The 27,171-nt window shown below is 44.7% G+C and overlaps 1 protein-coding gene across 2 annotated transcripts in view; it reads left to right on the top strand.

Moving 5' to 3' along the window:
• The first annotated feature begins 2,277 nt into the window (after positions 1-2,277).
• WDFY1 (WD repeat and FYVE domain containing 1) overlaps positions 2,278-27,171 on the top strand; it is a 48,197-nt gene continuing 23,303 nt past the window's right edge. Inside the window, exons 1-4 of one of the 2 annotated variants that reach the window (XM_036098713.2) lie at positions 2,278-2,524; positions 18,369-18,436; positions 22,906-23,022; positions 24,207-24,280. In XM_036098713.2, coding sequence (XP_035954606.1) covers positions 2,388-2,524; positions 18,369-18,436; positions 22,906-23,022; positions 24,207-24,280 — 396 coding nt within the window. In that variant the 5' untranslated portion in view covers positions 2,278-2,387. The remainder of the gene's footprint in view (positions 2,525-18,368; positions 18,437-22,905; positions 23,023-24,206; positions 24,281-27,171) is intronic. The other variant, XM_036098714.2, reaches the window with a different exon arrangement.

Here is a 27,171-nt window from a genome sequence, read left to right as displayed (position 1 = left end):
ACTCTCCTTTTTGGCTCAAATGTCACCTTCTCCGTGAGGCTTTCCCTCGGGCTGCATTCTCTGGAAGCAGATGCTGAGACAGAGATTGGGGTGCAGGATATTTATTAGGGAGTGTGGGTTAGAGAGGGGAGGTCTCTAGGAATCCACAGCTGTGAAGAGAGGCAGATGTAACAGGAGTAGGCAGGAAAAGTCAGCTGCGGTACAGGCCTGACAAATCCTCATCCAATCCGGGAGAGAACTCTATCAGCATGTCCTGCACCAGACCGACACGGCCAGACCTTTATATTCCTCTCTCATTTAGTTACCGAATTTGGGCTGCCCCATGAACGGCATGGCTGAGCCATGGTGGCTCTCTGCAGATGAAGCAGACCCTGAAGGAGCTGAAAGCCAAGATTGTCTGCTGACCGCCTCCCTTCTATGAAGGCGGATCTATGTAGTGCGTCTTGAAATCTTCCACACTATCCTGTTTAAAATTGCAATATCCTCTGTTGTCCCTATCGCCCTTCATGGTCTTATTTTTTTTTCACAGCACTTAACACCTTCTAATATACTATGTAATTTAGTTATTTATTTTATTATCTGATTCTTTCACTGGAATATATGTTCTAATGGACGAGCGATTTTTGTGTCTTTGGAGCATAGCTGCATTTAGAATGGTGCCTGGTTCATAGCAACAAATAAATATTTGTTGTTTGAAAACATCATTCAGTGGCCTGTCTAGTCATCACTCTGTAAAAGCCTTGCAAGAACCATGTCTTATTCATCTTGTCAGCATATGGTCCTTAGTGGGTGTATAATACATGTTTGTTGAATAAAGTCCACGAATGATTGTTATGTGAAACATCTACATAATTTAAAATTCATTAGCTATATTAAAAAATAATGAGAAACAGGGAACATTAATTTTTAAAATATCTAACTCAGTATATCTAAATTTTATCATTTCAACATGTAATCAATATGAAAATTATTAATGAAACATCTTTTTGTTTTGTTTTGTACTAAGTCTTTAAAATTTGGTGTGTATTTTGCACTCATACCATAACTCAATTTGGACTAGTCACATTTTAAGTGCTGGATAGCCCTGTGTACAGTACATCCTCTATTGGAATTCTGCAATTGATGAGTCAGAATAATACAGTGTGTGTTGGAGGGGGAGTGTGGGTTAGAGAGGGGAGGTCTCTGGAGTCAATGATTTTCTGGGTCCCCATCATGACCCTTTAACCTAATAGCTACTGATGTGTTCCAGCCAAAAGCCACCAGGAACATACTCATAGTTGAACATGTTGGGTTGATTGCTTATTGGCAGGAGAAGGCATATCATGGGAACTATGGGGCATTGGTGATTGAAAGAACTTATTGTGGGATTTAGGTTTGTATTAGGTGATTTTAGGGAGGGTTTAAGGAAGAAGGGCTTTCCTCTGGACTGGACTGGATGCTGTCAGGAAATGGGGATAATTCTATGATTGGAGATTTTAATTTTGTCTAAAGGGAGGAAAACTAGGCAGAAGCTAAAGCTGTAATTGGTAAAGAAAGAGGAGTCACTTTTATTCGCCAGAATAGAGGGATGTTTGTTCATTTTTGTGGCTTGAACAATTTCATGTTTTGCTGTGTTTATATAGGATTATGGAGTGGCATTGTCTAATGTTTATGTTCCGCAAGAACCAGCTGTGAGCACCGGGCCAGCTCCCAGCAACGCAGATGCCTGGCTCATAGTACCAAGCCAGCTCCCGGAGTTCTAGTACTTTTCTCTTTCTAACAGCTGTGCGACCTTAAGCAAGTGATTTAACTTCTCTGTGGTCCAGTTTTCTCATCTCTGCAATGAGAATACAAAAGCACTTATCTCTCATCTCTTAAAGTTGTTATCAGCATTAAATAAGACAATCCGTGTAAAGAAATTGGGATAGTGCCTTGTATATAGTCACCACTCAATGAGTGTCACTGTCTTTCAAAGATTCTAAACTGCACTATATTTTTTCACACTTCCAACATCTTGGAACGTCTTCCAAACAATGGCTTCTTAGAATAAACACAATGTAGTATTATTATTTCCAGAAGGCTCTGGTTTGGGGGACAATTTCTCGTCCCCTCCAACGGCTCAATCCATTCCTGGGTGAATGCCTTCACTTTTCAACCTTTATCACTTTTCCAGTCCGCGGCAGACGCCCTCTGGGACCCTTTTCAGGGCTCGGAGTTTTTCGCTGTGCGGCTTCCCTAGGCAATACGGGCGCGGGCGGCAGCACTCGGGAGCTTACGGCGGCGCGGCGCCCACGCGGCCCCGGGAGCCGGAGCAGAACCGGCGCGTCCCCGCCCGCCCGGCCGTCAGCTGATGGGCCGCCCGCCGGGGAGGCCGCCGCCGCCGCCGCCGCCGCCGCCGTCGCGCGAACATGGCGGCCGAGATCCACTCCAGGCCGCAGAGCAGCCGTCCGGTGCTGCTGAGCAAGATCGAGGGGCACCAGGACGCCGTCACGGCCGCGCTGCTCATCCCCAAGGAGGACGGCGTCATCACGGCCAGCGAGGACAGGTAGGGCTGGCGGGTGGTGCGCCGGCCGAGGCGCGACGGGGGTGGCCCGTACTCCCGCAGGCGACGGGGTGTGGGGGCGGTGGGGTCGGCGGCCTCGTCCCTCTCCGCGGGGGGGCGTCCTCGGCCCCCGGGCATCTCGCCGCGCCCTTCCAGTCCGGGACCTTCACCCTCTAGCTCGGGACCCTGGTCCCACGGCGCTCCCCCGGACCGCCGCGCGGTCCTACTGCGTCCTTCCAGCCGGGGACCCCCGTCCCAGTGCGCCCCTTCAGTCAGGAACCCCCACCGCGCCACCCTAGCCCGGGATCCTACCCCGTTCCAGCCCGGGACCCCGGACCCGCCCCTCCAGCGGGGGGACCCCCGTCCACTTGAGCCCTTCCAGTAAGTGACCCCCACCGCGCCTGTCTAGCTCGGGATCCTGGCCCCTTCCAGCCTGGCAACCCCAGTCCCACCGCGCCCCTTCCAGCCCGGGACCCCCGTCCCTGCTCTCCTTTGTGGGGTTTTGCTTGCTCCTCGAAAGCGTCGCGACCTCTGTGGGGTGGGGGTGGGGGTGCTTGGCCCTCCGCGGTCAGTTCCAAGCCTTGGAGCCAGGAGCACTGCGCGGGGTCCTGGTGCCAGGGATTCCCGGCTCTCAACAGACCTCCGGGGGCTTTCTCTCTCTTACTTCTGCTTTACTCTGGGGTTGACAACTCTTTTCGCACAACACCGGCTGCCTAGATCGGTTATTTTTTTTACAGCTGCTAGAACCATCTGAACTCTTATTTACTACATAGTTGTTGTTTTGCTTTGTTTTTTCGTAAAAGAGACTTATTTTTGAAAAGGTTAGGTGCTTTTATTTCAAAGAAAAAATTATCTTCCACCGTTAACGGAAAACCAGTATCACTTGCCATAAAGAATTAAACTCATCGCTAAAGCATGTCTCTATGCACCTAAAGTCGTCTCTTTCCAGCTCATTGGTCTGCTCAAGGCTGTGTGATTGGAAGAGATACTATTTGTTTTAAAACTTTAGTGTTTTTAAAACCCTAAACGTTTAAAAGGTTTGTGGCTTTACCGTGGGAATTTGGAGGAAATGACTGATGTTTGCAAGTGAAATTGTGTTTCCTTGCTACAATGAGTGATCTTAAATGGTGATATTCCAAAAGTCATAAAGGCCTCTGGAAGGTGGAAGGTCCTTGCTGTCCCCTTTGAGCTGACAGTGCAGTCCAGCCTTTTGTAGTCATAGCTTTCGAAGTACCATTGACGGCCTGTCCTCATTGGGAACAGAAAACCTGAAGCCCCCATATATCTTGCTTTTGAGTCCGTTTATTGTGAGCAGGCAATAGTCTCTCCAGTTCATTTGCGTGTAGCTGACCTCAAAGGAGGTGGGGAGCGATTGGAAGGACCTGGGTGTGGGTGTGCAGAAGCAGTAAGGGAAAGGGAGAAGGGGGTGCATGAGCCACAGGGAGAAGAAGGGAATGTGGAAAAGAAAAGGCGAAGGACACAATAATGATATTTGCATGATATGAACTTAGATGCAGACAATATTTTATAAAACTTAGCTATCTTATTTGGTAAAATATCCGTGACTCATGCATGTTGCGTAAATTGCTGAATATTTGAGATTACTGGCCAGGAGCAGTGCTGATAAATGTTTTATGGGAAGTGATTACTTAGCTGCTCTGGGACTGAAATGTTCTGGGGGAGCCTTAGATCAGCTCACTTTTTCACTGGGGCACAGCAGGGCCCTTACTGATGACCGGACTAGGTGAGGGTTGGAGCCTTGTGTTTCTAATTTGTGTTTCAGGCCCTTGGAGCTTCCTTGAAGGTAGGACATTTTTGAGCAGGTGCCTTACTTTATGGGATTTATGAAAGCATGTGGCTATGGGTTTTTGTTGTTGTTGGATGTGGTGGTGCATCTTTACATTGTCATAGATACGTGTCATACTCTTCAATCATTCACTCATTCATACATTCATGTATTCATTCATTTATAGATTTAGAATACTGTACCTATTGATTGCCAGGCTCAGGGAATACAACACGGATCAAAAGTCACAGCACCTGCCCTCCTGACTTCTGATTCATTGATTTTTATGGCCCTTGACCTGATAGAACCAGCATATTAAGGAAACAGAATACTGACCGCCCTTATTCATCAAACAAGCATTTATTAGACACTGTGGGCTGGACCTGTGAGGTAGAAAGACAGTGACGCCAAAATCTGTTTCCAAAGGGCTGGACAGACTGGTGAAGGGATGGCCCTGTGCCCTCAGCTTCCAGGGTGTTGGGGAGACACAGAGGAAAGTGTGTCCTTGAGGGCCAGGGTTCAAGGAAAGCCTCAGGAGATGTCACTGGATAGAGTAGTGGGCTGTGTGAAGGAAGGAGGGTGCACAGCCCTGCGCCAGGCAGATGGAAGGAACAGGAGGCAATAGAGGACCACAGTTATTTCTAGGTGACCAGAGCAAAGAGTATATGAGTGGCCATGGCAGGAAAAGAGTCCTGAGAGCTGGAGGGCCTAGTGTCCAGTTCTGGAAGGGCCTTTCTTGTGCACCACTCTTAGAAATTGGACTTTAGTTTGCAGGTAGTGAGGAACCATCACAGATTTCAAAGCCAGTGACATGATCAGAATTCATACTTTGGAAATAACAACAGCTAACCTTCTAAAAGTCCCTTCTCTCTATCCATAGAGAATTGGACCTATGTATGTACGGGCTGCATCCAGTCCTCACATCCCCCCATGAGGTGGGGGGGTACAGTCACTTCCCTTATCAGTAGCTCCAAAATTAAATGTATTCTAAAAGTCAGAGGTGGGTTGGTTAGTTAGTTTGTTTGTTTGTAAACAGGGCCTGAAAACTCTTTGCTGCTAAAACTTGCCCTGAAGAGACAAGACTGTTTGTAATCTTTATTTATCCCGTGCAGCGTGAGTGCTCCTGCGTTTTCCTGCAGAAGCAGCGGTGCGTGTAAGTGCAGGTGCTGTCCCCGGGCCCCGCTGTGGGTGTTTGGAACGGACGGTGGGTGTATGCATCCTACTGCAGTGGGCCTTTGAGGGTTTAGGAAACGGAGGCACAAAGGATACTGAGTCACGCCCCAAGGGCTCATAGCTAGTAAGTGATTGGATGAAGATTTGAACCCAGGGCTGATTCGGAGGCTCTAGGTCTTTCTGCCATGCATCCAGGTTTGCTGCACATTTGGAGAAACCAAATGCAGGCGGTATCCGTCAGCGGTGGACTGTTCTGGCCGCAAGTGTAAAATGCTAGGATTCTGCCTTTTGCTATGATTTAGTTATCCTTCCTTTTAGTTTTCAGGGTTTTGTTTTGTTTTGTTTTTTAAAACAAAGCTTGTACGTTTTCTATATAACTTCTGCTTTAGGGCGCCTGGGTGGCTCAGTTGGTTAAGCGACTGCCTTCGGCTCAGGTCATGATCCTGGAGTCCCTGGATCGAGTCCCGCATCAGGCTCCCTGCCGAGCAGGGAGCCTGCTTCTCCCTCTGACCCTCCCCCCTCTCACGTGCTCTCTCTCTCTCATTCTCTCTGTCTCAAATAAATAAATAAAATCTTTAAAAAAAAAAAAAAAAAAAAAAAAAAAACTTCTGCTTTAATGCTCAGAACAGTAACTTTTCACATTTAAAGTAGGCTCCAGCTGAAGTTAATTCATTTTATGAAAGCTAAAAGCAGCAAGAAATGGCTTGAGAGCATTTTGAGAGGAAAGTGAAAGATGAGAGGGTCACCTGAAGTTAGTGTCCATTTTTCTAAACTAGGCCAGTGATTCTCAAGGAGGGGTGACTTTGGCCCATAGTGCAATTTGGCAGTATCTGGCGACATTTTGGTTGTCACGACTAGAGGAGGGTATTGCTGGCATCTCGTGGGTAGAGGCCAGAGATGCTGCTCAGCATCCTATAATGCACAGGACGCTAAGTACCTCACAAAAAGAATTACCAGCTCCAGATATCAGTAGCACCATGGTTGAGACACCCTGGTTTAGGCTACATGTACTTATTTATCTGGTCTCTCTAGACAGTGGTTCTCAAACTTGAGCATGTATCAGATCCTGATTCAGTGAGGCTGGGGTGGGGCCTGAGAGTTTGCATTTCTTCCAGGTTCCCAGAGATGTTGATGCTGATGCTGTTGGTCCAGGAACCCCACTTTGAGAACCACTTTCTACAAGAGTTACTTGTCATGGTGCTTGCCTGTGTAGGCCCACTGGGAGCAAACACTTTGTCTTCTTTTCTGTCAGTTTCCGGGATATATTTGCCTGGAGTTATTTACATGTTCTCATCAAACCAAACCGTGTAGGACAAATCTAAATATACATAATCCCCTCAAAGAATATTAAACCCATGTGGAATACCGAGCCTAATATGGTCGTACCTGGAGTCACTGGGAATGGTTTGGGCCATGAGCTTAGGGGTCTGATCTGAAATCGTTGGAGTTCCTGTGCCACAAAGGGTTAACAGAAAATGGCAACTACTCTCTTGTGTGCATTCATGTAGATTTTGTTGGAGTCATAATTACCCCAAACTCTTTTGTTACACTAGACCTGAATTTGTGTTTTTAACTTTAGTTTGCAGTTGCCTGAACTTGGGACCTGGCATTTTTCAGCATGCCAAAAATGCTACTTTTGTAAAGCTTAAAAAAAAAAAAGCATTCTTGAATCAATAAAGTCAGACTGTCTCTCTAGTCAGGAAACTGTAAAAATAAAAGTACTAACCTGAGTGGTAAGAACTACAGCAATCATTTTCCTGATAGTGGGAACAGAAAAATGACTCAGCTTTCCAAACAGAACTGAACTGTGGTGAGACCACGAGAAAACCATTCCCTGGACACGTTTGCCTTTTGAACTTTTTTTTTTTTTCCCTGTGGACTGCACCAAAAATTTAATAAGAGTACGCAGAAGGATAGAATTTTTAAAAGAAAAAACTTTATGAGAAAGCCGTAGAAATCAGGCTGCAGTCCTGCCGTCTTCATTTTTGGGAAACAGTTGGAGGATGAACGTGCTTATGCTGTTGCATCAGGGGCCTGGAGGCCACGATTGATTTCTGTGAGGAACTCAGTTGCCTGGCATAAGTCAAACAAAGGCAAATCTCATGTGTTTGGAATATTGTAGGATGTTGCACTTAGACCGGTAAACAGTAACAGTTAGAGAAATCCAACTTTTAACATATTTGGGTAGCATCTGCTTTTCTTGCTGTTATACCAGCTATTTACTCTGATATACTTGTTTCCTTTCAGACTTTTCTAAGCATATTAAGATAGTTTGAGGGAAAAATTATATATATACTAACTGTTCACGTGGAAGCAATTTTGAATCAGCAGCTTGATTTTTAAGTGTTATGCTTAGGAGAAAACCTGGCATAGCTGGAAGCTGTTGGCTTTTACTGAAACCCGGGGTATTAACTGCTGTGTTTTTGTTGTCACGCAGTGCCTAAAAGAAGACTCTTTGATTTGTGTTAGAAAATAAAACGAAGAAGTGAGAAGGCAAGAAGCATTTATTTCTCTGTTGTTAGAGTGGCCCTTCATTGTGAGGATCATTTTCTTTTTATGGCATAGTCGAGAGCAGATTCTGGATCCAGAATGCCTGAGCTTGAATCCCAGCCATGTGACCTTGGGCAGGTTGCTTATTCTTTCTGTGCCATAGTTTTCTCATCTGCAAAATGGGGACAGTACCTACCTCAGGGTTTTGTGAGACTTGGATTAATTAAGATTCAAAGTGCATTGAACAGTGCCCAACACAGGGAAAGCACTGTGTATGTGTTGGCTATTATTATTTCCCATGGAATTATTTTAATCTCATCAGAAGCTAAAGATGTCTGCTTTTCGAATGTGTGTGTGTGTAAATAAAAAAAAATTTCTGTATGAAGTAGAACAATAACCATTTTGGGAGTCACTTATAAACCTAAGTTCTTGTAACTGTCTTTGAGTTGCGTCTTCTCATCATTTCCATATTGGTCACAAGTCATATCAGTCATGAGTTTTCCGTTATAAAATCTTTGCCCTGCTGTGTTCAGGGGCTCCAAGACCACCCCTCAGTTCAGTGATTCATTAGGAGGACTGCCAACATACAATCGTATGCATGGCCCTGATTTATTACAGCAAAGGGACACAGACAGAATCGGTGACAAGAGAGGTAGGGGGTGAAGTCCAAGGAAAGCAGCATAAGCTTCCGTGAGCCCTTGCCCTGTGGAGAGTCACTCAAGAAGTGCTCCATTCCTTCAGCATTGAGTTATGACCACATGCGTAAAATACTGTCTACCAGGGGGCTCGTTAGAGACTCTGTACCCACCGCTCTTACTGGGGGCTGGTACTCTCTGCCTAGCGCTTGCCAAAATTCCAGAATCCCAGAAGGAAAGCAGGTGGTACAGTGGTCTCTCAGCTGTTAGTTTGAGGGAATCAATAAGCAGACCTGGTAGGAAGAAAGAAGCCTGGAACAGAATTGGAAATGAGGCTACTCTTCCTTACTGCCTCAAACTCTGCTTTTTGGGGGTTAGTTTAACCTTGTGTTTTGAGACATGTAGGCTATGGATAGAGTTTGAACTTTTTTTTGGTAAGTTAAGAAAGTGTTGCATGGACCCTACGTTGATGGCATCCTGCCTGGATTGCTCCTGCTCCTAGAGGTTCTGATGGCTTTTAGCCTTCTTAGTAGCACAGAGGTCACAAAAAATCATTTTGATGCTAACAGTGAACAGATAACAGCAGGAATGGTTCCTCAAGTAAGAAAAGAAAACATCTGCAAGGGGCGCCTGGGTGGCTCAGTCGTTAAGCGTCTGCCTTCGGCTCAGGTCATGATCCCAGGGTCCTGGGATCGAGCCCCACATCGGGCTATCTGCTCAGCGGGAAGCCTGTTTCTCCCTCTCCCACTCCCCCTGCTTGTGTTCCCTCTCGCTGTCTCTCTCTGTCAAATAAATAAATAAAATATTAAAAAAAAAAAAAAAGAAAAAACATCTGCAGGTAGAAGACCATCCATCTGGCTTCTGGAGAGGCATTCCTCATTTAGGAGCTGTTGGACATGCCACATAAGTAGCCTTCCTCTTGGGATAAAAATCTGCCTGTGACAAAATCAGGAGTCCGAGAGTCATCATCATGGGCCGTTGAAGCTGTTCAGAATTCCTTCCCTGACTGTAGAAGGAGATGGAAATTTACATTTTTCTCAGCCAATCTAATTCTCCTCGGTAAAAAGAGGCTGATTTCCCTGACTTTCCGTTTAGATAGTCAATTCAATAAAAATCTAGTGTTTCCCCCCTTTGTTACCAAAGGAGAAAGGCTTCTTTCTGCAGCAGGAATGAAGAGGGCAGAGTTCATGAGACTTGGCTGAAAGGAAACTGCTATTTATTTGATAAGAGCAGATGGCACTGATGACCATATCCTTTTCCTTCTCGTGTAGGCTAACATCCTAATGTTAGAGAAAGCACCGAGGCTCCCAGAATGCACCGTGTCTATGGCCCCTGGAGGTGGTTAGAGTAGGAAAAAATATCTTTTGCTGAAGGGAACAGAAATGTTTGGTGATTTATCCAGATATGAAATAGTATCAGCAGCCCTAAGAGTGACTAGAAAATCAGATTTCCTCAAATTTAACTATTGTAAGAGTTTAAAAGAATCAGGCCTTGGGCTTAATTTGTAACATATGCTATCCTCTGTATTTTGTCTTTAATTGGTTGAGTAATCCTGGTATATCAGTTTATAATGTAAAAATGGTTGAATTGCTTTCATTTAGCTGTTTTGGGATAATTAGGGTGTTTTTTGAGAAATTTAAAAAGGGGCGCCTGGGTGGCTCAGTCGGTTGGGCGTCCAACTCTTGATTTTAGCTCAGGTCTTGATCTCAGGGTCATGAGTTCAAGCCATGTATTGGGCCCCATGCTGGGCACGGAGCCTACTTAAAAAAAAAAAAGATCTGGTTTTAGAAATGCTGACGTGTCAGGCAAGACAGAATTTGGCCTTGTGATTTTACCAAAGCACTGGTGTGCTTTTTGACTCTATTTATCAAAGTGTGGGCGTGGTTTTCAAGGTAATCATACTGGAAAATAAAATGTATTTAATCCAGATGTGTGATCTCATGGAGTTTTAGGTTTAAATATGGTATTAATCTGTACTCCCACGAGATGCCTTTTGGTTTGAGAGCCAGTGCTTTTCACAAGAAGAACCATGCTTGGAATCTGTCTTCGTTCCTCCTCTTTCTAGCTTAAGCAGATGAGGCTTTATAGACTTAGTGATTTCCTACATTTTTAACTTGCTTTTAACTCCCTCAAAGAGGGAGTCAAAGGGACTAGAAGAAATGAAAGGAGATTCTCTACCTATTCTGATCATCAGGCATATCTTTGAGAAGATCATAGACTAGTCTTGCTGGAATACAGACTTCATTCTTAATCATACCTGTGGTTTTTAGTCTGCTTTTCATGTATCTGCTGTAGTAAGGTAAAAGAACATGCAGAATTCTGATCCTTGGTAGGATGAAAAATATTGAATAATATTTAATTAAGAGTAATAACTTCACTTATGCTTTACAGTAACTTCTTTAGTTTCTTGGGATTCAAATTGGCATCTGTGCAAAGTGAGGATCCTGTATTTCAGTTCAAAGTTAAAGTGGACTTATTTGTTGATTCAGTACTTTTAAATCCTTGACACTCAGTAAATGCCATGTGCTATTTTTATTCTTCATTTTAAGGTCAGAATCCCAAGTATTCTTATTTTTTTTTTAGGATTTTATTTATTTGACAGAGAGAGACACAGCGAGAGAGGGAATACAAGTAGGGGGAGTGGGAGAGGGAGAAGCAGGCTTCCCGCCAAGCAGAGAGCCTGATGCGGGGCTCGATCCCAGGACTCTGGGATCATGACCTGAGCTGAAGGCAGACGCCCAACAACTGAGCCACCCAGGCACCTCCTAAGTATTCTTAAAGGTATTCTAGGGGCGCCTGGGTGGCTCAGTGGGTTAAGCGTCTGCCTTCGGCTCAGGTCGTGATCCGGGGGTCCTGTGATCGAGTTCCTGTGTCAGGCTCTCTGCTCAGCAGGGAGTCTGCTTCTCCCTCTCCCTCTGACTGCCGCTCCCCCTGCTTGTGTGCGCTCTGTCAAGTAAATAAATAAAATCTTTAAAATAAAAAAGGTATTCTGTTTTTGGAACAGATAGCATTGTGTCATTTAGTTATTGCTAGAAACAAACCACTTCAAAATTCAGTGGCTTAAAACAGCAAGTACAGTTGGCTCTTGAACAACATGGCTTTGGACTGTGCAGGCCCACTTATATGTGGATTTTTTACAGTATGGTACTATAAATGTATTTTCTTTTCCTTATGGTTTTCTTAATAACTTTTTCTCTTCCCTAGCTTATTTTATTGTAAAAATAAATACCCATCAACTGATGAATGGATAAAGAAGATGTGCGTATGTGTATATATATATTATATATATTGGAATATTATATAACATACATACATATACATACATATGTGTATATATATAACAGAATATTACTCGGCCATCAAAAAGGATGAAATCTTGCTATTTGCAATGACATGGATGGAGCTAGAGTGTATTATGCTAAGCAAAATAAGTCAGAGGAAGACAAATACTGTATGATTTCACTCGTATGTGGAATTTAAGAAAAAAAAAAACAGATGAAAATATGGGAAGGAAAAAAAGAGAGGGAAGCAAACTATAAGAGATTCATAACCAAGAAACTCTGAGAGAGAGGGTGGCTGGAGGGAGGTGGGTGGGGGAGGGTCTAGATGGGTGATGGGGACTAAGGGGCGCACTTGTGATGAGCACTGGGCGTTGTATGTAAGTGATGAATCACTGAATTCTACTCCAGAAACCAATATTACACTGTATGTTAGCTAGAATTTAAATAAAAATTTGAAACAAAAACAAACAAAGTGCATGTTAATCGAGAGAGGTTTTGTTAGAGTCACTGTTGCTATTTAGCACAGAAGTCAGGATTTCTTTGAACTAAATGAGAGCTTTGAAGTTAGACCTAGACTTTTCCACACTCTAGATTTGTTTGGAGGGAAAGAGTAATTTAATTCTTCATGTCTCCTTATTGTTTAGGGGTTACTGCTTTGGAGGATAAAATGTTGAATTTTCTGAAAAGCGTTTTTTTTTTTGAAAAAAATTTTTTACTTATTATTTACCATATAAAGCTGCTTTGCTTTGAATTACTTACTTTTGTAATGTTTTGAAATGTGAATTTTCATCATCCTCTGATAAAAGGGCAATAAAATTGGACAAAACAACTAAACAAACTGATGTTGGTTTGTTTGATTTTAGGACGTTGACTCCCTTTACTTTCGCCTCCCTAAGTATAAAATGGAGGTCTTGGGTGTTGTCTTTGCCATGAGGATGTGGCGTCACGTTCTCAACCGGCAGTAGCCTTTCTTGAATCCTGATGTGTTTTCTAGAATCCGGGAAGTAGCTTTGTCTGCCACTGCAGTTCATCGCTGTGAACTTATTCAGGAAGTCAAGCAGGAACACGTTTGTCAAGAGGCACGGTGTGTTGCCTTGTGTCTTTCAGGCCTCGTGGCCCTGTGTCTTTCGGGGTCTTCTCTTTCCTGCCTTTCTGCATCTGATTCCTTTACCTGCCCCCTACTCACTTCTCCTGGGGGGTGACATTCTCAAGGTTTCTCTCCACCCATCGCCTCCAGCCCTTGAGTTTCAGTCTGTGGGTCCGTGTCTCCTTGTTAGCTCTGTGTGTTCTTGGCCCTCTGCACTGACCTCCATGGATGCATCAGATCCCTGACCAGACTTGATGGGGGCACGACCAGCTCCAGACTTCAAGGCCTCACCCGTGGCAGGAGCTTCTGTTGAAGACCGTACCAACCTCAGAAGGAGAGCTCTCAGTGAGGGGTGACCCCAGCCTCTTAGGCTCTGCCTTTCTAAAGAGAAGTGGCTGCAGCCTACTTGGAATTGCCTCTGATTGTGGAGCCTGCATGTGCACTGGGGCTTCGACCCAAGGCCTGTTTTACTCCTCAGCCTTGTTTGCTCTTGTTGGGAATGATTTACCAGACACAGTCTTAGGGAGTGCACAATCTTCACATTTATTTATTTACTTACTTAATTCATTGAAAGAGAGAGAGCACGAGTGGGGTGAGGGGTAGAAGGAGAAGCAGACTCCCCACTGAGCAGGGATCCTGACATGGGGCTTGATCCTGGGACCTGGAGGTCATGACCTGAGCCGGAGGTAGCCCCTTAACCGACTGAGCCACCCAGGTGCCCCCAGTCTTCACATTTAGATAGCTGCCTTGAGTTGAGCAGATACATCCTTGAGTGCCTCCGGGCTCGTGAGGAATTGTTCAATTGTTGGTTTGTTCTTCTGCTTACTGAGTTGAGGTTGGGGACCCTGCAGTTCTCTGAGTCTCAAGGCTCCAGGACCGACCCCCCCCCCCCCAGGAGCTGAAGGCCTCGTCTGCTTTACAGGTGTGTTCCTTCTCCTCTCCTACCTGTCCTGCCCAGCCTGGCTCAGCCCAATTACAGTAGTTAGATACATCCGTTTACAAAAAAATTAACATTTCATAAACATTTTCTCATGGATTCATGGTCTTTGCAACTATTTGTAATGACTGCGTAAGCATACTAATTCAATAGCTTATCTGAACCCATGATTTGCAGAACTATTTGTAATGACTACATAAGCAATTGAATTAATATGCCATTAACCCATTTCATTATTTAACATTTTCCCCCAGTTTTTACTCCTTTGAATAATGCTCATAGGAACTTTTTTGTAATGTGTAGTTCTTTTTTTGCATATTAAATAATTTCTTCAGAATCAGTTGCCAAGCGTGGAATTCCTCAATCACTTTGTTGTTGTCATTACTATTAGTAGCAGCAGCCGTATTAGGCAGGAAACGTTTTTCTCAGTACGTGAAACAAATTCTCGCCAGAGAGTTAGTTCTGATTTACAGTGCTGCCAGAAAATTATGAGAGCCCTAGAAATGGCATTTTATTATTGTTTTCAGTTGTTCATTTGCTGAGCCCTGCACAGCGATACACTTTAAACACATTGCAGTCTGAAATACTTAAAAAAATACAGTCCAACTTTGGCTTCTCCTTTATCTGGAAAATAACTGGATCATCCACCTAGCTGAAGAATGATAGACAAATAAAGTGATGGTAGTGGTGGGCATCCAGCGTGGTGATGCATATATAACATTACCATCTTACATAGAAATACCTTCTCTCACCTACCCATGGAAAATAACTGCAGCTATATGTAAGCCCAGGCTTCTCTAACTACGAGGGCAAGAGGAGATTGGTATAGGTAATGGTAGCATGGAGAACTCTGAAAAGATTTTATGTAGCCTCTGAAAGAAATGACACATTTCCTTTCTAAGTACCTTTTGGAAAAATATCAGACTGTTGTTTTAAAATAACTTAAAAATAGAACCTGGCAAAGGTGAACATGTTTCTAAGGTCTTGGTTTTAAGGAAAGACTTTTTTTTTCAGATTGGCATGCTCTTGGAATCTCAAAGAAAACCCATCCGTAAAAAATGGCTAGAATAAGCAGCAAGCAAAGCATAAAATGAGTTTAGGTGAGTGGGTGTAAACTTGTCAAAATATTAAAGGAAAAGTTAAGCTGTGATATTTTAATTTAACTCAGAGAGAGTAGCTGAGACATTCAGTTAGGCAGAAAATATTGTGGTTTTTGTAGAAATAAAACAATCTGATCTTGACACTCAGTGATTATATGGTCTGTTAATAACAGGCTAGAGTTTTTAATAGTTTTGTCCTGTAAATGTTACTAAACTGTATTATTGTGTTGCTTTCAACTTTAGATTTTACTTCCAATTTACTGAATAGTAAATTTTTTTGAGCTCTTGAATTTGTTGATTTTTTTTAATAAGCAGCCCAATTTAAGCCTATTTTTACAACCATTTATTACCCAATTGAGACACATTCTAAACACAATACAAGGGGCGCCTGGGTGGCTCAGTCGTTAAGCGTCTGCCTTCTGCTCAGGTCATGATCCCAGGGTCCTGGGATGGAGTCCCACATCAGCAGGAAGTCTGCTTCTCCCTCTCCCGCTCCCCCTGCTTGTGTTCCCTCTCTCACTGTGTCTCTCTCTCTGTCAAATAAATAAATAAAATCTTAAAAAAAAAAAAAAAACACAGGCAGGGAAGCCTGCTTCTCCCTCTCCCACTCCCCCTGCTTGTGTTCCCTCTCTCATGGTCTCTGTCAAATAAATAAATAAAACCTTAAAAAAAAAAAAAACACAATACAAAACAAAGTCTTAAATTACTTAGTAGAAATTATACAACTTTGTTTAATACGTAGGTTCTTGGTAGTAGTGGAGTTAGGTGTTAAACTTAACGTTGTTTTGATTTAATCTTGGAAATGGGAGATTTTAGCATTGTTGTGGAAGGAAGGGAAAGGGGATGGCTTGAAAGGAGAAGGGACAGAATTCCAGACAGAAGATGTGCATACAGAGAGGTAGAGCTGACTATCAAGGTCAAGTGCCTGTTTTGGAACTTGATTCTCAAGCATGGACGGTCTTCTCTCAGTCTGGATGTAACCGATTTTCACACGAAACATCATGTGAGATCATCTAAGTCCTGCCAGTTCCAGCTGCTATGGCAGCTGGTGCGCCGTAGGTCAGCTGGGCACAGACCAAATTGTAATACTGATGTTTGTCCTCCAAAGGAAGTAATTGTGTGTTCCCAAATGCTGGTGTCTGGGTAGTTTCCATGTTGACCTGGGGCTATTTTAGATATCATTCTGAACTTCATGAAATAAAAATTAGGCTTTTCGAGGTTAGACGATTGGATGGCAGAGATAAGCTTTAGGGTTTCCCACTCAACGGCCAACTTCTCTGTTACTGAGTATTGCTCTTCTTCCACGAGGGAAGAGCATGTGCCACGGTATCATCCTTTGAGCTGCCTGGGCGTCCACGAGGATGTGGAATTACAAACTATAAAAATTAAAGGTCCCTTCCTACATGATTTATTCTGCTCTCCCTCTCTCGTTTAATTTTGGATGTGAACTTAGACTTTTAGAGCTTACTGTCACAATACAGGTACCTTGAAAGGAAGTCTGCCTATTTATCTTGCCTTGTGAACCTCATCACGTAGGAGCTTGTTTAATGGTGCTCAACTGAAGAAACTGTTTGGTATTCTTGGTGTCATCAGATGTCCTGTATTAGTACCTGCTTGATTGCCAACAACAAAAATAACTCAGGCTGACTTAAGCTATTGAGAGTGTTTCTGGTAAGGATGCTGTGATGTCTGCCTCACAGAACCCCAGACTAGGGAAATAGCTCCGTCTTGGGCATGGGGGACTCTCACCTGGACCCTCTTCAGCTTGCTTCTGCTTCTTTTAATAGGTTGACTTCATTCTTTCCCTTTTTCGATGTGCAACATTCTGCAGTCTAAATTGGAAAACATATGACAAGAAACAGCCATTTCAACTATTAGAGATACTGATCTATTTTTCTCTCTCTCTGTTTCTGATTTCCCAAGGGAGGAGCTGATTGATCCAGCTAGGATCAGATGGCCATTTCTGGTCTAGCCGGTTGTGATCAGGGGTGGGGTGTGGAGAAAGTTGGCAAAGGCTCAGTTGTGACCAGTCAGCAGCGGCTGGAAGATGGCGTGTTGTACACGTGGATTCTCCTACAGAGGGCTGTATCCAGTTCATATACAAAGTAGCGGTTTGCCCACTGTGCTGCTAGGTCCTCTTACTTATTTGGATGAATGAAGGTCAACATCTAGTCTTTCTTTATTGCAGTCTAATTATATACAGTAATCTGTATGGATCTGAATTGTAGTTGGGCAAGTCCTGACGAATGCGGGTACTCATGAAACCAACTCCCCAGAGCCTTATCATTACCCCAAAAGCTCCGGCATATCCCTTTACGTTCTGTCTTCCTCCCCCAGAAGCACCACCATTCTGATTTTTATCCTCATAGACTAGTCACACTTGTCTTGAATGTCAAACAAAATGGAGACACATAGTGTCAACATTTAGTCTTGTGTATTTTAGTTTAAGGTGCAGACATTTAATCAGTGCCAGCCATGTGCCAGGATCCGCGTTGCTGGTAGAAATCCTAGTGTGACTGTGACAGAGCTGACAGGAGGGGGCAGTGGGGTGGTTGGGACGCAGCGCAGGGGCGGAGTGAGTCTGTGCGGGGAGAGGCAGGGAGTGTCCCCCGCATTCGGAGGAGGAAGGGGCCTGGAGCTGTGAGGAGCTTCTGCGAGCAGAGGAGGAAGAGCCCCAGTGTTCCTTATTGTTCTCCGGACATGATAAGCCAGCATATGAAACTTTGGCTATTTTGGTCATTTGCCATTTTCCTGCCTGTGTGCAGGATTTCCTCATCTCCCCGTGTGGGTTTTGATGAAAGGAGAGGCCCGGAGACCTGGCGTGGGATGATTTCCTCCCGGGGGCAGGAAGGCCGGGAATTATCTGGAGCCAGCAGCGGTCTGGGCGCTGCTTTCTACGCACATCTCTCCCGGTTCTCCAGAAGCATTGTCTGCCCGTTGATGTCTTCTGCTTCCCTCGTTCGGCTCAGATGGCAGGCGACCAAGTTTGCATAGTTTGTTTTTTATTAAGAAAAGCAGCAGTTTTCTTTGTATATCTTTATATAATAAGATTTTCCATATTTTTAAAATTATTTGAAATTCTGACTCATAGCTACCACATAACTTGCCATAAATGGTCATAGATTTGTAGCTAGATATGGGGGGGTGTGTGTGCGCGCGCGTGCCCGGCCTGCACGTAACGTACTGTGTGCTGTACTTGTGGGCGCTGCTGTATTTCTCCAATTTGTCCAATTGATTAATGTTACAAGGTCAGTTGGGAAATAGGATTGAAAATAAAGTAAATAGTTACGTTTCCCTGGAGCACAAATAAGGTGAAATTGCTAAAGACTACTCTTTCATTCTTTTCTTTTCTCCACAGAACCATCCGAGTATGGCTGAAAAGAGACAGCGGGCAGTACTGGCCCAGCATTTACCACACCATGGCCTGTGAGTAGCTGAACTGTTCCACTTGAGGGGACTATGTCTAATGCCTTTGGTGATTCAAATTTCAAAATGCCGGATTAAAACGTGCTGCTAGAGGGGCGCCTGGGTGCCTGTCAGTTAATTGTCTGACTTGATTTCAGCTCAGGTCATGATCTCAGAGTTGTGCGATCGAGCCCAAGTGGGGCTCCATGCTCAGCGGGGAGTCTGCTTGAGATTCTCTCTCTCCCTCTGCCCTGCCCCCCAGTAAATAAATTAATAAAATATTTTTTCTAAAAGTGTGCTACTATATTTCAAAATGGGTTTCTTAGTTGCCTAATACTCCAACAGGCTGTGCTAAACTGCAGGAAAACTTTTCTTTGGCAAAGGAAGTCAGGTCTGCTGGCTTAACTGAAGCTGACTTGAGCAAAACTGAAAAAAAAAGGAAGAGGCGGGGGAGGGGCGTGCCTCACTGCCCCCAGGTTTCCCTTTGTTTTCATTCTGCCAACCTGTATTCATAATGACTGTGTACGTGGCAGGGGCTGAGGCTGACACTAAAAAAGAGCCCTGCGCTCCCGTGCCCTCATAACCAGCCTTCTGCCCAACCTTTTCACAAACTTCCGGGTACTACTGAGAGATTGGGTCCAAAGTATAACGCGTTCTACATAGAGAATTTTCTCAGTAGTTAAATATGTTCACAAAATAAATCTAGAAGATAAAGCTTTTGCATTGAGATTTTAAAAGAGCCCTGGGAGGCAGTGACATAAATGATAAGTTCCAGCCCTTCGTGCGGATGTGACAGCCCTGCCATCCGTCCCTGCCCCCCCTTCTCCTCCTCCTCTCTTGAAAAGAAAGCCCTGGGCGGAGGCCTGCATGCCCCCTGGGCCCACCCTGGGGTTGGGTCCTGCTACCCCAAATGGCCACGTGGAAGGCACCGTAGCTCTGCTCACTCCCTCGTGTGGTGTTGGTCCTTCATGAGGAATTTTCCTCAACTAAGGGTTTCAGTATTCAGAGGACCCCCGAGGAGGAGAACAGAGGCGCTGGGGCCTGCCTGATGCTTTGTTCCTTCTGAAGACCATGGTCAGGTCCTCCGAGGAAGAACTCTTGCCGGTCGTTGTAGACACTGTTGACAGCGTTCCCAGCTTTCTCAAGAGTTAGTCCAGAGGCAGTAGAGTGTGTTACAAACCCAGAACAGCCAATTTTTCAGCATATTCCGAGTAGTCAGTCTGGGTCATCCTTCTGAGTGCCTCCTTTCTCGGCTGGCGCTTTCTCCTTCGTACGTCTGTTCCGGTGTGCGTGCACTGTTCGGATCCTGTGATCACATTCAGAAGAATTTAGGAGTCAGTCAGGAGCTGGATTTTTCCTGCCTTCCCCGGACAGCTTGTGCAGGCTGCTCACCTTGCCTGTCTTGGTGGTTAAGCAACGAACATGAAGGCTCTGTGGAATACTGCTGTGAAGATAACTGTTACAGAAGGAGCCATACGGTTCCACAGCATGGACCCTCTGAGAAGCCTCCCTGAAAACCTGCCCATGACATTGGGTGCCAGGCAGTAGCCCCTCCTGCTGCCCGCGTCCGGGCAGACGGGGCGCATAACCTTGCTTACTCACTCTCAGTGACGATGACCCGGTGTCTTAGTCTGTGCACTCAGAGAGCCCGCTGAATAAATTTTCAAATCAAACTTTGTTTTGGAGCAGGGCAGAGCATCTCTCAGATGGATGATTCCTTACTTCCGGTGGCCCAGGGATGGGTCTCCCCCCTGGAAGTAGCAGCGGCCTGAGGAAGTCCTGCTAGTGCTGGGGGGGTGTGTTGTCATCTTTGTGGACAGTCTTGTTCACGCTGTTGCTCTTATTCCTCCTTCCCCTCCATTCCTCCACACCTCACGTTTCGGGCATAGCTTCACGTCCTTGCATCCTCAACCTTGGAGTTCCTGCTCCCTGGAATAGACACTGAGATGGATTTTGTCCTATTTTTAGTTTACTTACTCCTCAGTTTGTATTTAGCCCAGAGAGTTAGTACAGCTGTGGACTTTCTCTCCTCAAATTTAGCAGAAGTGTGCACTCTTCCTTGGCTTTTAGGTCTTGAGCTCGTGGCTTTGGCTCTCACTTGCCCTCCCTAGCAGTTGCTAACTTGGCTTAAACGTACCCCCTGGAAGCAGTTCCCAGAAGGCTGTGTCTGGAAGGACCGGCAACAACTGGAAAGAACAGGCATAGCATCGTTGTGGGTGGCCGACACCCACGTGTTTGCACCTAGACGTGCTCAACTTGTTGCTTCCGGATGCTTCTTTACTGTGCCTTACAGTTCTGTCTGGAACTACACCACTGAGGAGACTGTAAGAACACCGCCTGCAGAGAACAGAATGAATGAAATTATGAGAAATGACTGCTCTACAATCACTTTTAATTGAAAACCGAATTCAAAATATGAGAAGTGTCTTGTTCTAAAAACTATCGACAGGTTATCCAGTTGAGGACATTTTAGTGACTGTCCACCAGTTTGAACTTTTCCTTGTGACCTAACAGAGTGATCAGTAATCCAGACCTTAGTGTATTGCTCTATGCGATCCAGTTGTTTCATAACTTTGCCTCACGTAACAAAAATAACTTTCAGAATCTGCTTTAGCTGAAGAAAAATGGTAACTCCTAGTTTCTGTAACCTACTCTGTGACTCGTGCCTATTTTGTGGTAATACCACTTCATGAAATCACACAGCTGTACAAGGTAGATGATTTTTTCACCATTTGGTAAGTGAGAAAACTGATGGCGGAGGGGTTGAGTCAGTTGCTTGTGGTGGGAATTCGGTCCATGCCCCTTGGATTCCAGAACTGTGCTGCCCACCAATGTTCTCTGCAAAGGGCCAGCCTGTAAACATCTAGACGTTGTGGGCCAGTCTCTGTGGCAGCCACTCAACGGCGCTGTCATAGCGCGAAAGCAACCATAAACAATACATAAGTGAAGCAGCCTGGCTGTATTCCAAAAAAACAGAAATACCTTTATTTACAAAGCTCGAGTTTTAAGCGTATGATTTTGGATTGCGATGATGCCTTTTTAAAAGGCCGCTAATTTGAAAGATGATTTGTGTTTTACGTGTTTATAAAACTATGCATATCCAATTTTTTTTTTTAATTAATACTGCTTATCTCATTAGAAGCTTCCTTTCTAGGAAAAAAAACCCAGGACATCTTTACATACAGAGCAAATAAATTAGGGAAGCTTTTTTTTTTTTTTTTCTTTTTTAAATGTGAGAATTCTCTAGCCTCATAAAACTACTCAGCACATTGTAAATTTTACACGAGAGCATGTTACATATTTATGTATAGTTTGTTACAGGGTTGGACATAAAAAGAATTGAAAAGAAGCTGAAAACTAAAGATTTTTGTACCAACCTAAAAGTAAGCAAAAATGGTGACGATGAATCAGAAATCACCAACGCATGTTTGATTTGCCAAAGATAATTTTATGATGGTTATTGAAGAGTACTTTATATGAAGAAGATACATATACCTTTGTGATTATAATTCTTAAACTCGATCATTCTTTTTTAGAGAGGGAGAAAGAGAGGCAGAGGGAGAGGGAGAGAGAGAATCTTAAGCAGGCCCCACACCCAGCGCAGAGCCTGCCGCAGGGCTTGATCTCACGATCTGAGATCATGACCTGAGCCGAAGTCAGCAGTCGGATGCTCAACCGCCTGAGCCACCCAGACGCCCCTCGATCATTCTTTATAGTCTCCCACTTCAGTGTGGTGGGTGAGGGGTCCAGGCTTCAGTCACGTGTGACTGTTTTGTGTGCAGACCCTGCAGCACCTCCCTACCCGCGGGGTAGTTCTCTGAATGCACCCGAGAAAAACCTCTTTCCGTAACCTGATCACGCAGCTCGCTGTGTCTTTGCCTTCAGGTGCGGTCCAGCGTTAGTTTACTTTCATCCTTCAGTGGAAAATATCAGCCCTTTTTAGAGAGAAAACTTTAAACTGTTTTCAAATGGTAACAGCATTTATGAGATTTTTTTCTTTTACTTTTTTAGAAGAAGTGTTACCTTAAAGTAAACTCAAGTTTGTTTCACAGTATGTATTCCCTTGTTGTGGTTCTCCCATAGTCAAACTTCTTTAGGCTGAAATGAACCCAAATATTTCTTTTTCCACATGTTCCATTTTCCAAATCACTTTAATTCTAATTTTTAGCATAAGGAGATGATTTAGAGTTTCTCCTTTCTGAAACTGTGGCCCAAGCTTTCTGGAAGAAAGACAGGTAGAACCTGGAAGGGGATATGAACACGAGAGGAAGCAGGTACTATTCCAGGCACATAATACTGCTGTGGACAAAGAAACATGCATGTATACACCTCACAACTCTGCTTACTACAAACTGAGGTTGTGTATGTCATGGGAAAGGGAGCCTTTCCTCACCATTGGAAGAGAACACGTAATCCCAAAGTGGCTTTCCTAGCTTGCTCGCATGTATGGTCGAATGGGAATTCTGGTGCTGGGAACTCCTTTTCTACAGATTCCAGCCACTGTGTTACCTGTGAGGGGGAAGAGGAGTCGGGGCAGGATGGCCTCCTGAGTTTGGGTAACAGATTACTCATTCTAAGCACTGGCCCCCATGCTCTGCAGCCTACAGGTAGGAGTTTCAACCAGATGAGACTTCATGCTGGCTTGCTTCCCTCAAAGTCATAAAAATAATGTAGAACGTTTTTTGAATTGGAATTTTAAACTAAAATAACAGAAAGAATGTCAGTAACATTTTCCATTTACATCATTATTTTTTTAAATTTTATTATGTTGTTAATCACCATACATTACATCATTAGTTTTTGATGTAGTGTTCCATGATTCATTGTTTGCGTATAACACCCAGTGCTCCATGCAGAACGTGCCCTCTTTAATACCCATCACCAGGCTAACCCATCCCCCCACCCCCCTCCCCTCTAGAACCCTCAGTTTGTTTCTCAGAGTCCATAGTCTCTCATGGTTCATCTCCCCCTCCAATTCCCCCCCTTCATTTTTCCCTTCCTACTTCTTCTTCTTTTTTTTAACATATATTGTATTATTTGTTTCAGAGGTACAGGTCTGTGATTCAACAGTCTTACACAATTCACAGTGCTCACCATAGCACATACCCTCCCCAATGTCTATCACCCAGCCACCCCTTCCCTCCCACCCCCCACCACTCCAGCAACCCTCAGTTTGTTTCCTAAGATTAAGAATTCCTCACATCAGTGAGGTCATATGATACATGTCTTTCTCTGATTGACTTATTTCGCTTAGAATAACACCCTCTAGTTCCATCCACGTCGTTGCAAATGGCAGGATTTCGGGTTTTTTGATGGCTGCATAATATTGCATGTGTGTGTATGTATATATATACACCACACCTTCTTTATCCGTTCATCTGTTGATGGACATCTTGGCTCTTTCCATAGTTTGGCTATTGTGGGCATTGCTGCTATAAACATTGGGGTGCAGGTGCCCCTTCGGATCACTACATTTGTATCTTTGGGGTAAAAAGCCAGTAGTGCAGTTGCTGGGTCGTAGGGTAGCTCTATTTTCAACTTTTTGAGGAACCTCCATGCTGTTTTCCAGAGTGGCTGCACCAGCTTGCATTCCCACCAAGAGTGTAGGAGGGTTCCCCTTTCTCCGCATCCCCACCAACATCTGTCGTTTCCTGACTTGTTAATTACATCATTATTTTCTAAAAAACATTCTTGCCCTCTTTTTTAAATTTAAATTGTATAATAATATATTTTGAACAATGACTTAGAATGCTTAGGTTTGCTTGTAATATGGTCTTTGTCTTTCTGGCAGCTCCCTGCTCTGCTATGGCTTACCATCATGATAGCAGACGGATATTTGTGGGCCAGGATAATGGAGCCGTAATGGTAGGTAGTTTTCAGAGTGTATTCGTTATATTGACCACCCTGTGTTCATGCCTGTTGGACAGTTTAAATAAAGAACAGTGAATGCCTGATTGGCATAAAAAATGTTTAATTCAGTATAGGCATTAGGCCTAAAAATACATTAATTTTAATTTGTGCTTATTTTTAAACCAGTCATGGAGCTCAGAATGCTTTCATGATTGATGGTTTGGTGTTCAGCCTTCATACAGTGAATATATGGTCTTCAGCAGCCTCGTCCTTGAACCATGAGGGGTCAGCTGGGGCAGGGAGGGCACGGTGGAGAGCCTGTGGGTGCTCGCGTGCGCACGTGTGTGTGTGTGTGTGTATATGTGTAAGTGTGAGTAACAATGGAGGGGGAAGGAGAACAAGGTCAGTGACTAGTCATTCAGCCAACAGCTCCTATAACTCTTTAAGGCAGTGCTTCTCAAACTAACTCTGGTGAAGGACCAGATATTTAAAAGTTCAGTTTATTACAGATTGGTAGGTATTTTTGTGGGTCTAATTGTGTGGGTGTGTGTATATGTATGTTTTCTTAATGGAGATGTAATTCACATAAAATTCACCATTTTAAGGTAATGCAATTCACTGGGTTTGTAGTATATTCACAGGTTATACAACGTTAACATTCTCTAATTCCAGAACGTTATCATCACCCCCTCTCCCCCAAGAAACCCATACCCATTAGCAATCAGCCCTCACTCCCCCTTCTCCCAACTCCTGGCAATCACTAATCTACTTTCCGAGCCCAGAGATTTGCCTGTTTTAGACATTTTATGTGAACAGAATCACATAATGTGTGTTCCCTTTTATGTCTGGCTTCTTTCACCTAGCATGACGTTTCCAAGGTTCATCTATGTTGTAGCTTGAATGAGCACCTCGTTCCTTTCTGTGCTGGAGTGGTATACTGTGACATGGGCGTAGTAGCCCTCCACGACCCTTTGTGTTTCTGTAAGGTCGGGAGTCCGGTCCCCCATCATTCCTGAAGTTAGCAGTTTGAGTCCTCGCGCTGCTTGTCGCTCCAGCATTTCAGTTGCATCCATCTTTTCAAAGAACCAGTTTTGGTTTCATTGGTTTTTTTCTTTTGTTTTTCCTATTCTGTGCTTATTTATTTCAACTCTAATTTTATTATTTTCCTCCTTCTGTTTGCTTTGGGTTTAACTTGCTGGATTGATATTTTGGATACTACATTGTTGGATGAGAAAGCCCACAGATTTCATCCTTGGGTGTCATAACAGTATGAAACTGCTGTAAAGGTTTCTGAACACTCACTGCCTATTTCCCCTTCTCATCGGGACCAGCCATCTGCAGACCACAGCGAGTAGCACTGCTTTACAGAATAGAAACAGTAAGAATGAGACTTCGCTAGTGGGGGTCCAGTAAGTGTAAGATGACGTAGTAAGTACAGCCCCACAGAGGGCAGAAATTGCTGTGAGTGTGCACACAGTCCTCCAGGCAGAGCATCTGGAGAGGGCTAGCGCAGGCTTACTAACGTGCCAAGTCCTAGAGGATGGCAAGGAGCTCACCGGGCGGGGCGGGTGGAGAAGGACCTCCAGACGCCGAGGAGGCGGGGGGCTGTGTGCAGGGAACAGCAGTGAAGCGCATCACACACCCACAGCTGAAGAGGCAGCAGGAGTGGGTCACGGAACGCCTTGCATTTGAATCGGTCTTCAGCTCTACGTGTTGAGCAGAGCGCTCATGGAGAAGAAAGTAGGTGTGGGCTGGTGGGGTTGGGGGGTGCTTACGGTCTAGTGGGAAGTTCGGATAATACACAGGTAAATAAGCATCAAATTGCAAGTTGTGGTAAGCGCTGTGGAGACGTGAATAGGTGCAGTGAGCAAGACCATCCAGAGGGGTTTGCGGCTCCACTGAACAGGGTTATCGGGAGGGCTGCTCCATGACATTTCAGCTAAGACCTGGAGGGTGGGAAGGAGTCGGCCAAGCAGAACCAGAGTAGGTTTTCCAGAAGTGAATGTCCACGTGAAGACTCGAGGTGGGAACATCTCTGTGTGTTTGAGGCTTCGATGAAGGTTATCATGCTGGATGGTGCTGAACGCCGGGGAGGGGCAGAGGGGTGAGGAGAGATGCAGGCTGGGGCCAGGTCATGCCGGGCCTGGAAGGTCTGGGTAGTGTTTTAAGGTTAGTTGTAGATGCAGTGGGAAGCTCTCGCAGGGTTTTCAACAGGCGAGTGACATGACAGAATTTACACCTTTAAAAGATCCCTCTGGCCAGTGCTCGGTGCAGAATGGATCATTAGGGGGGAGGGAGCAGCGGGAACGGAAGCTGGATGGTCAGGCTGTTGTGGCCGCCTGGATGCAAGGGTGGTGACAGGGACAGTGGACAAAAGCAGATTGATTGGTGAGGTGCATTGGGGAAAGGTTGGGCGTGCGGAGGGGAGGAAGAAGAGGAAGTTGGGTGACGGCCAGGTTTCTGGCTCAAGTAACTGGGTGCACAGTGGTATCATTTACTGAGAGGAGGAAGACTTGGGAATGTGTGGGGAAGGGGCATTTGGAAAGAAAGGGGACAGCAAGGGACCAACCAACTAACTGTACACTTGAGAGACCAGGGGGCTAACCAGTGGCTGTGGGAAGTCAGCATTGGATACACAAGTCCACGGCCCAGTGGGAGCCTGGGCAGGGGGGTCATCAGCATGTAGGGAATTTGTTAAGCTGTAAGAATGGCTGTGTTCACAGCCATTCACATGAATGAGAGGAGACAGGGCCCGGGCCTGTGTCCTGAATAACAGCATTTAGGAGTGGGGTTAGTGGGGAAGCCTACCAGGGAGAAGGGAAATCATGATCCTTCTGTGTGTGTTAAGGAGCTGACTGTATCCTGTAAGCAAGTTACCCCAACTTACATAGTCCTACGCATCATTT

This window comes from Halichoerus grypus, chromosome 4 (genome assembly GCF_964656455.1).
Source record: "Halichoerus grypus chromosome 4, mHalGry1.hap1.1, whole genome shotgun sequence".
NCBI classification, from domain to species: Eukaryota; Metazoa; Chordata; class Mammalia; order Carnivora; family Phocidae; genus Halichoerus; species Halichoerus grypus.
Note: the sequence above shows the minus strand (reverse complement) of the source record. Positions and strands in the feature narration are given on the sequence as shown.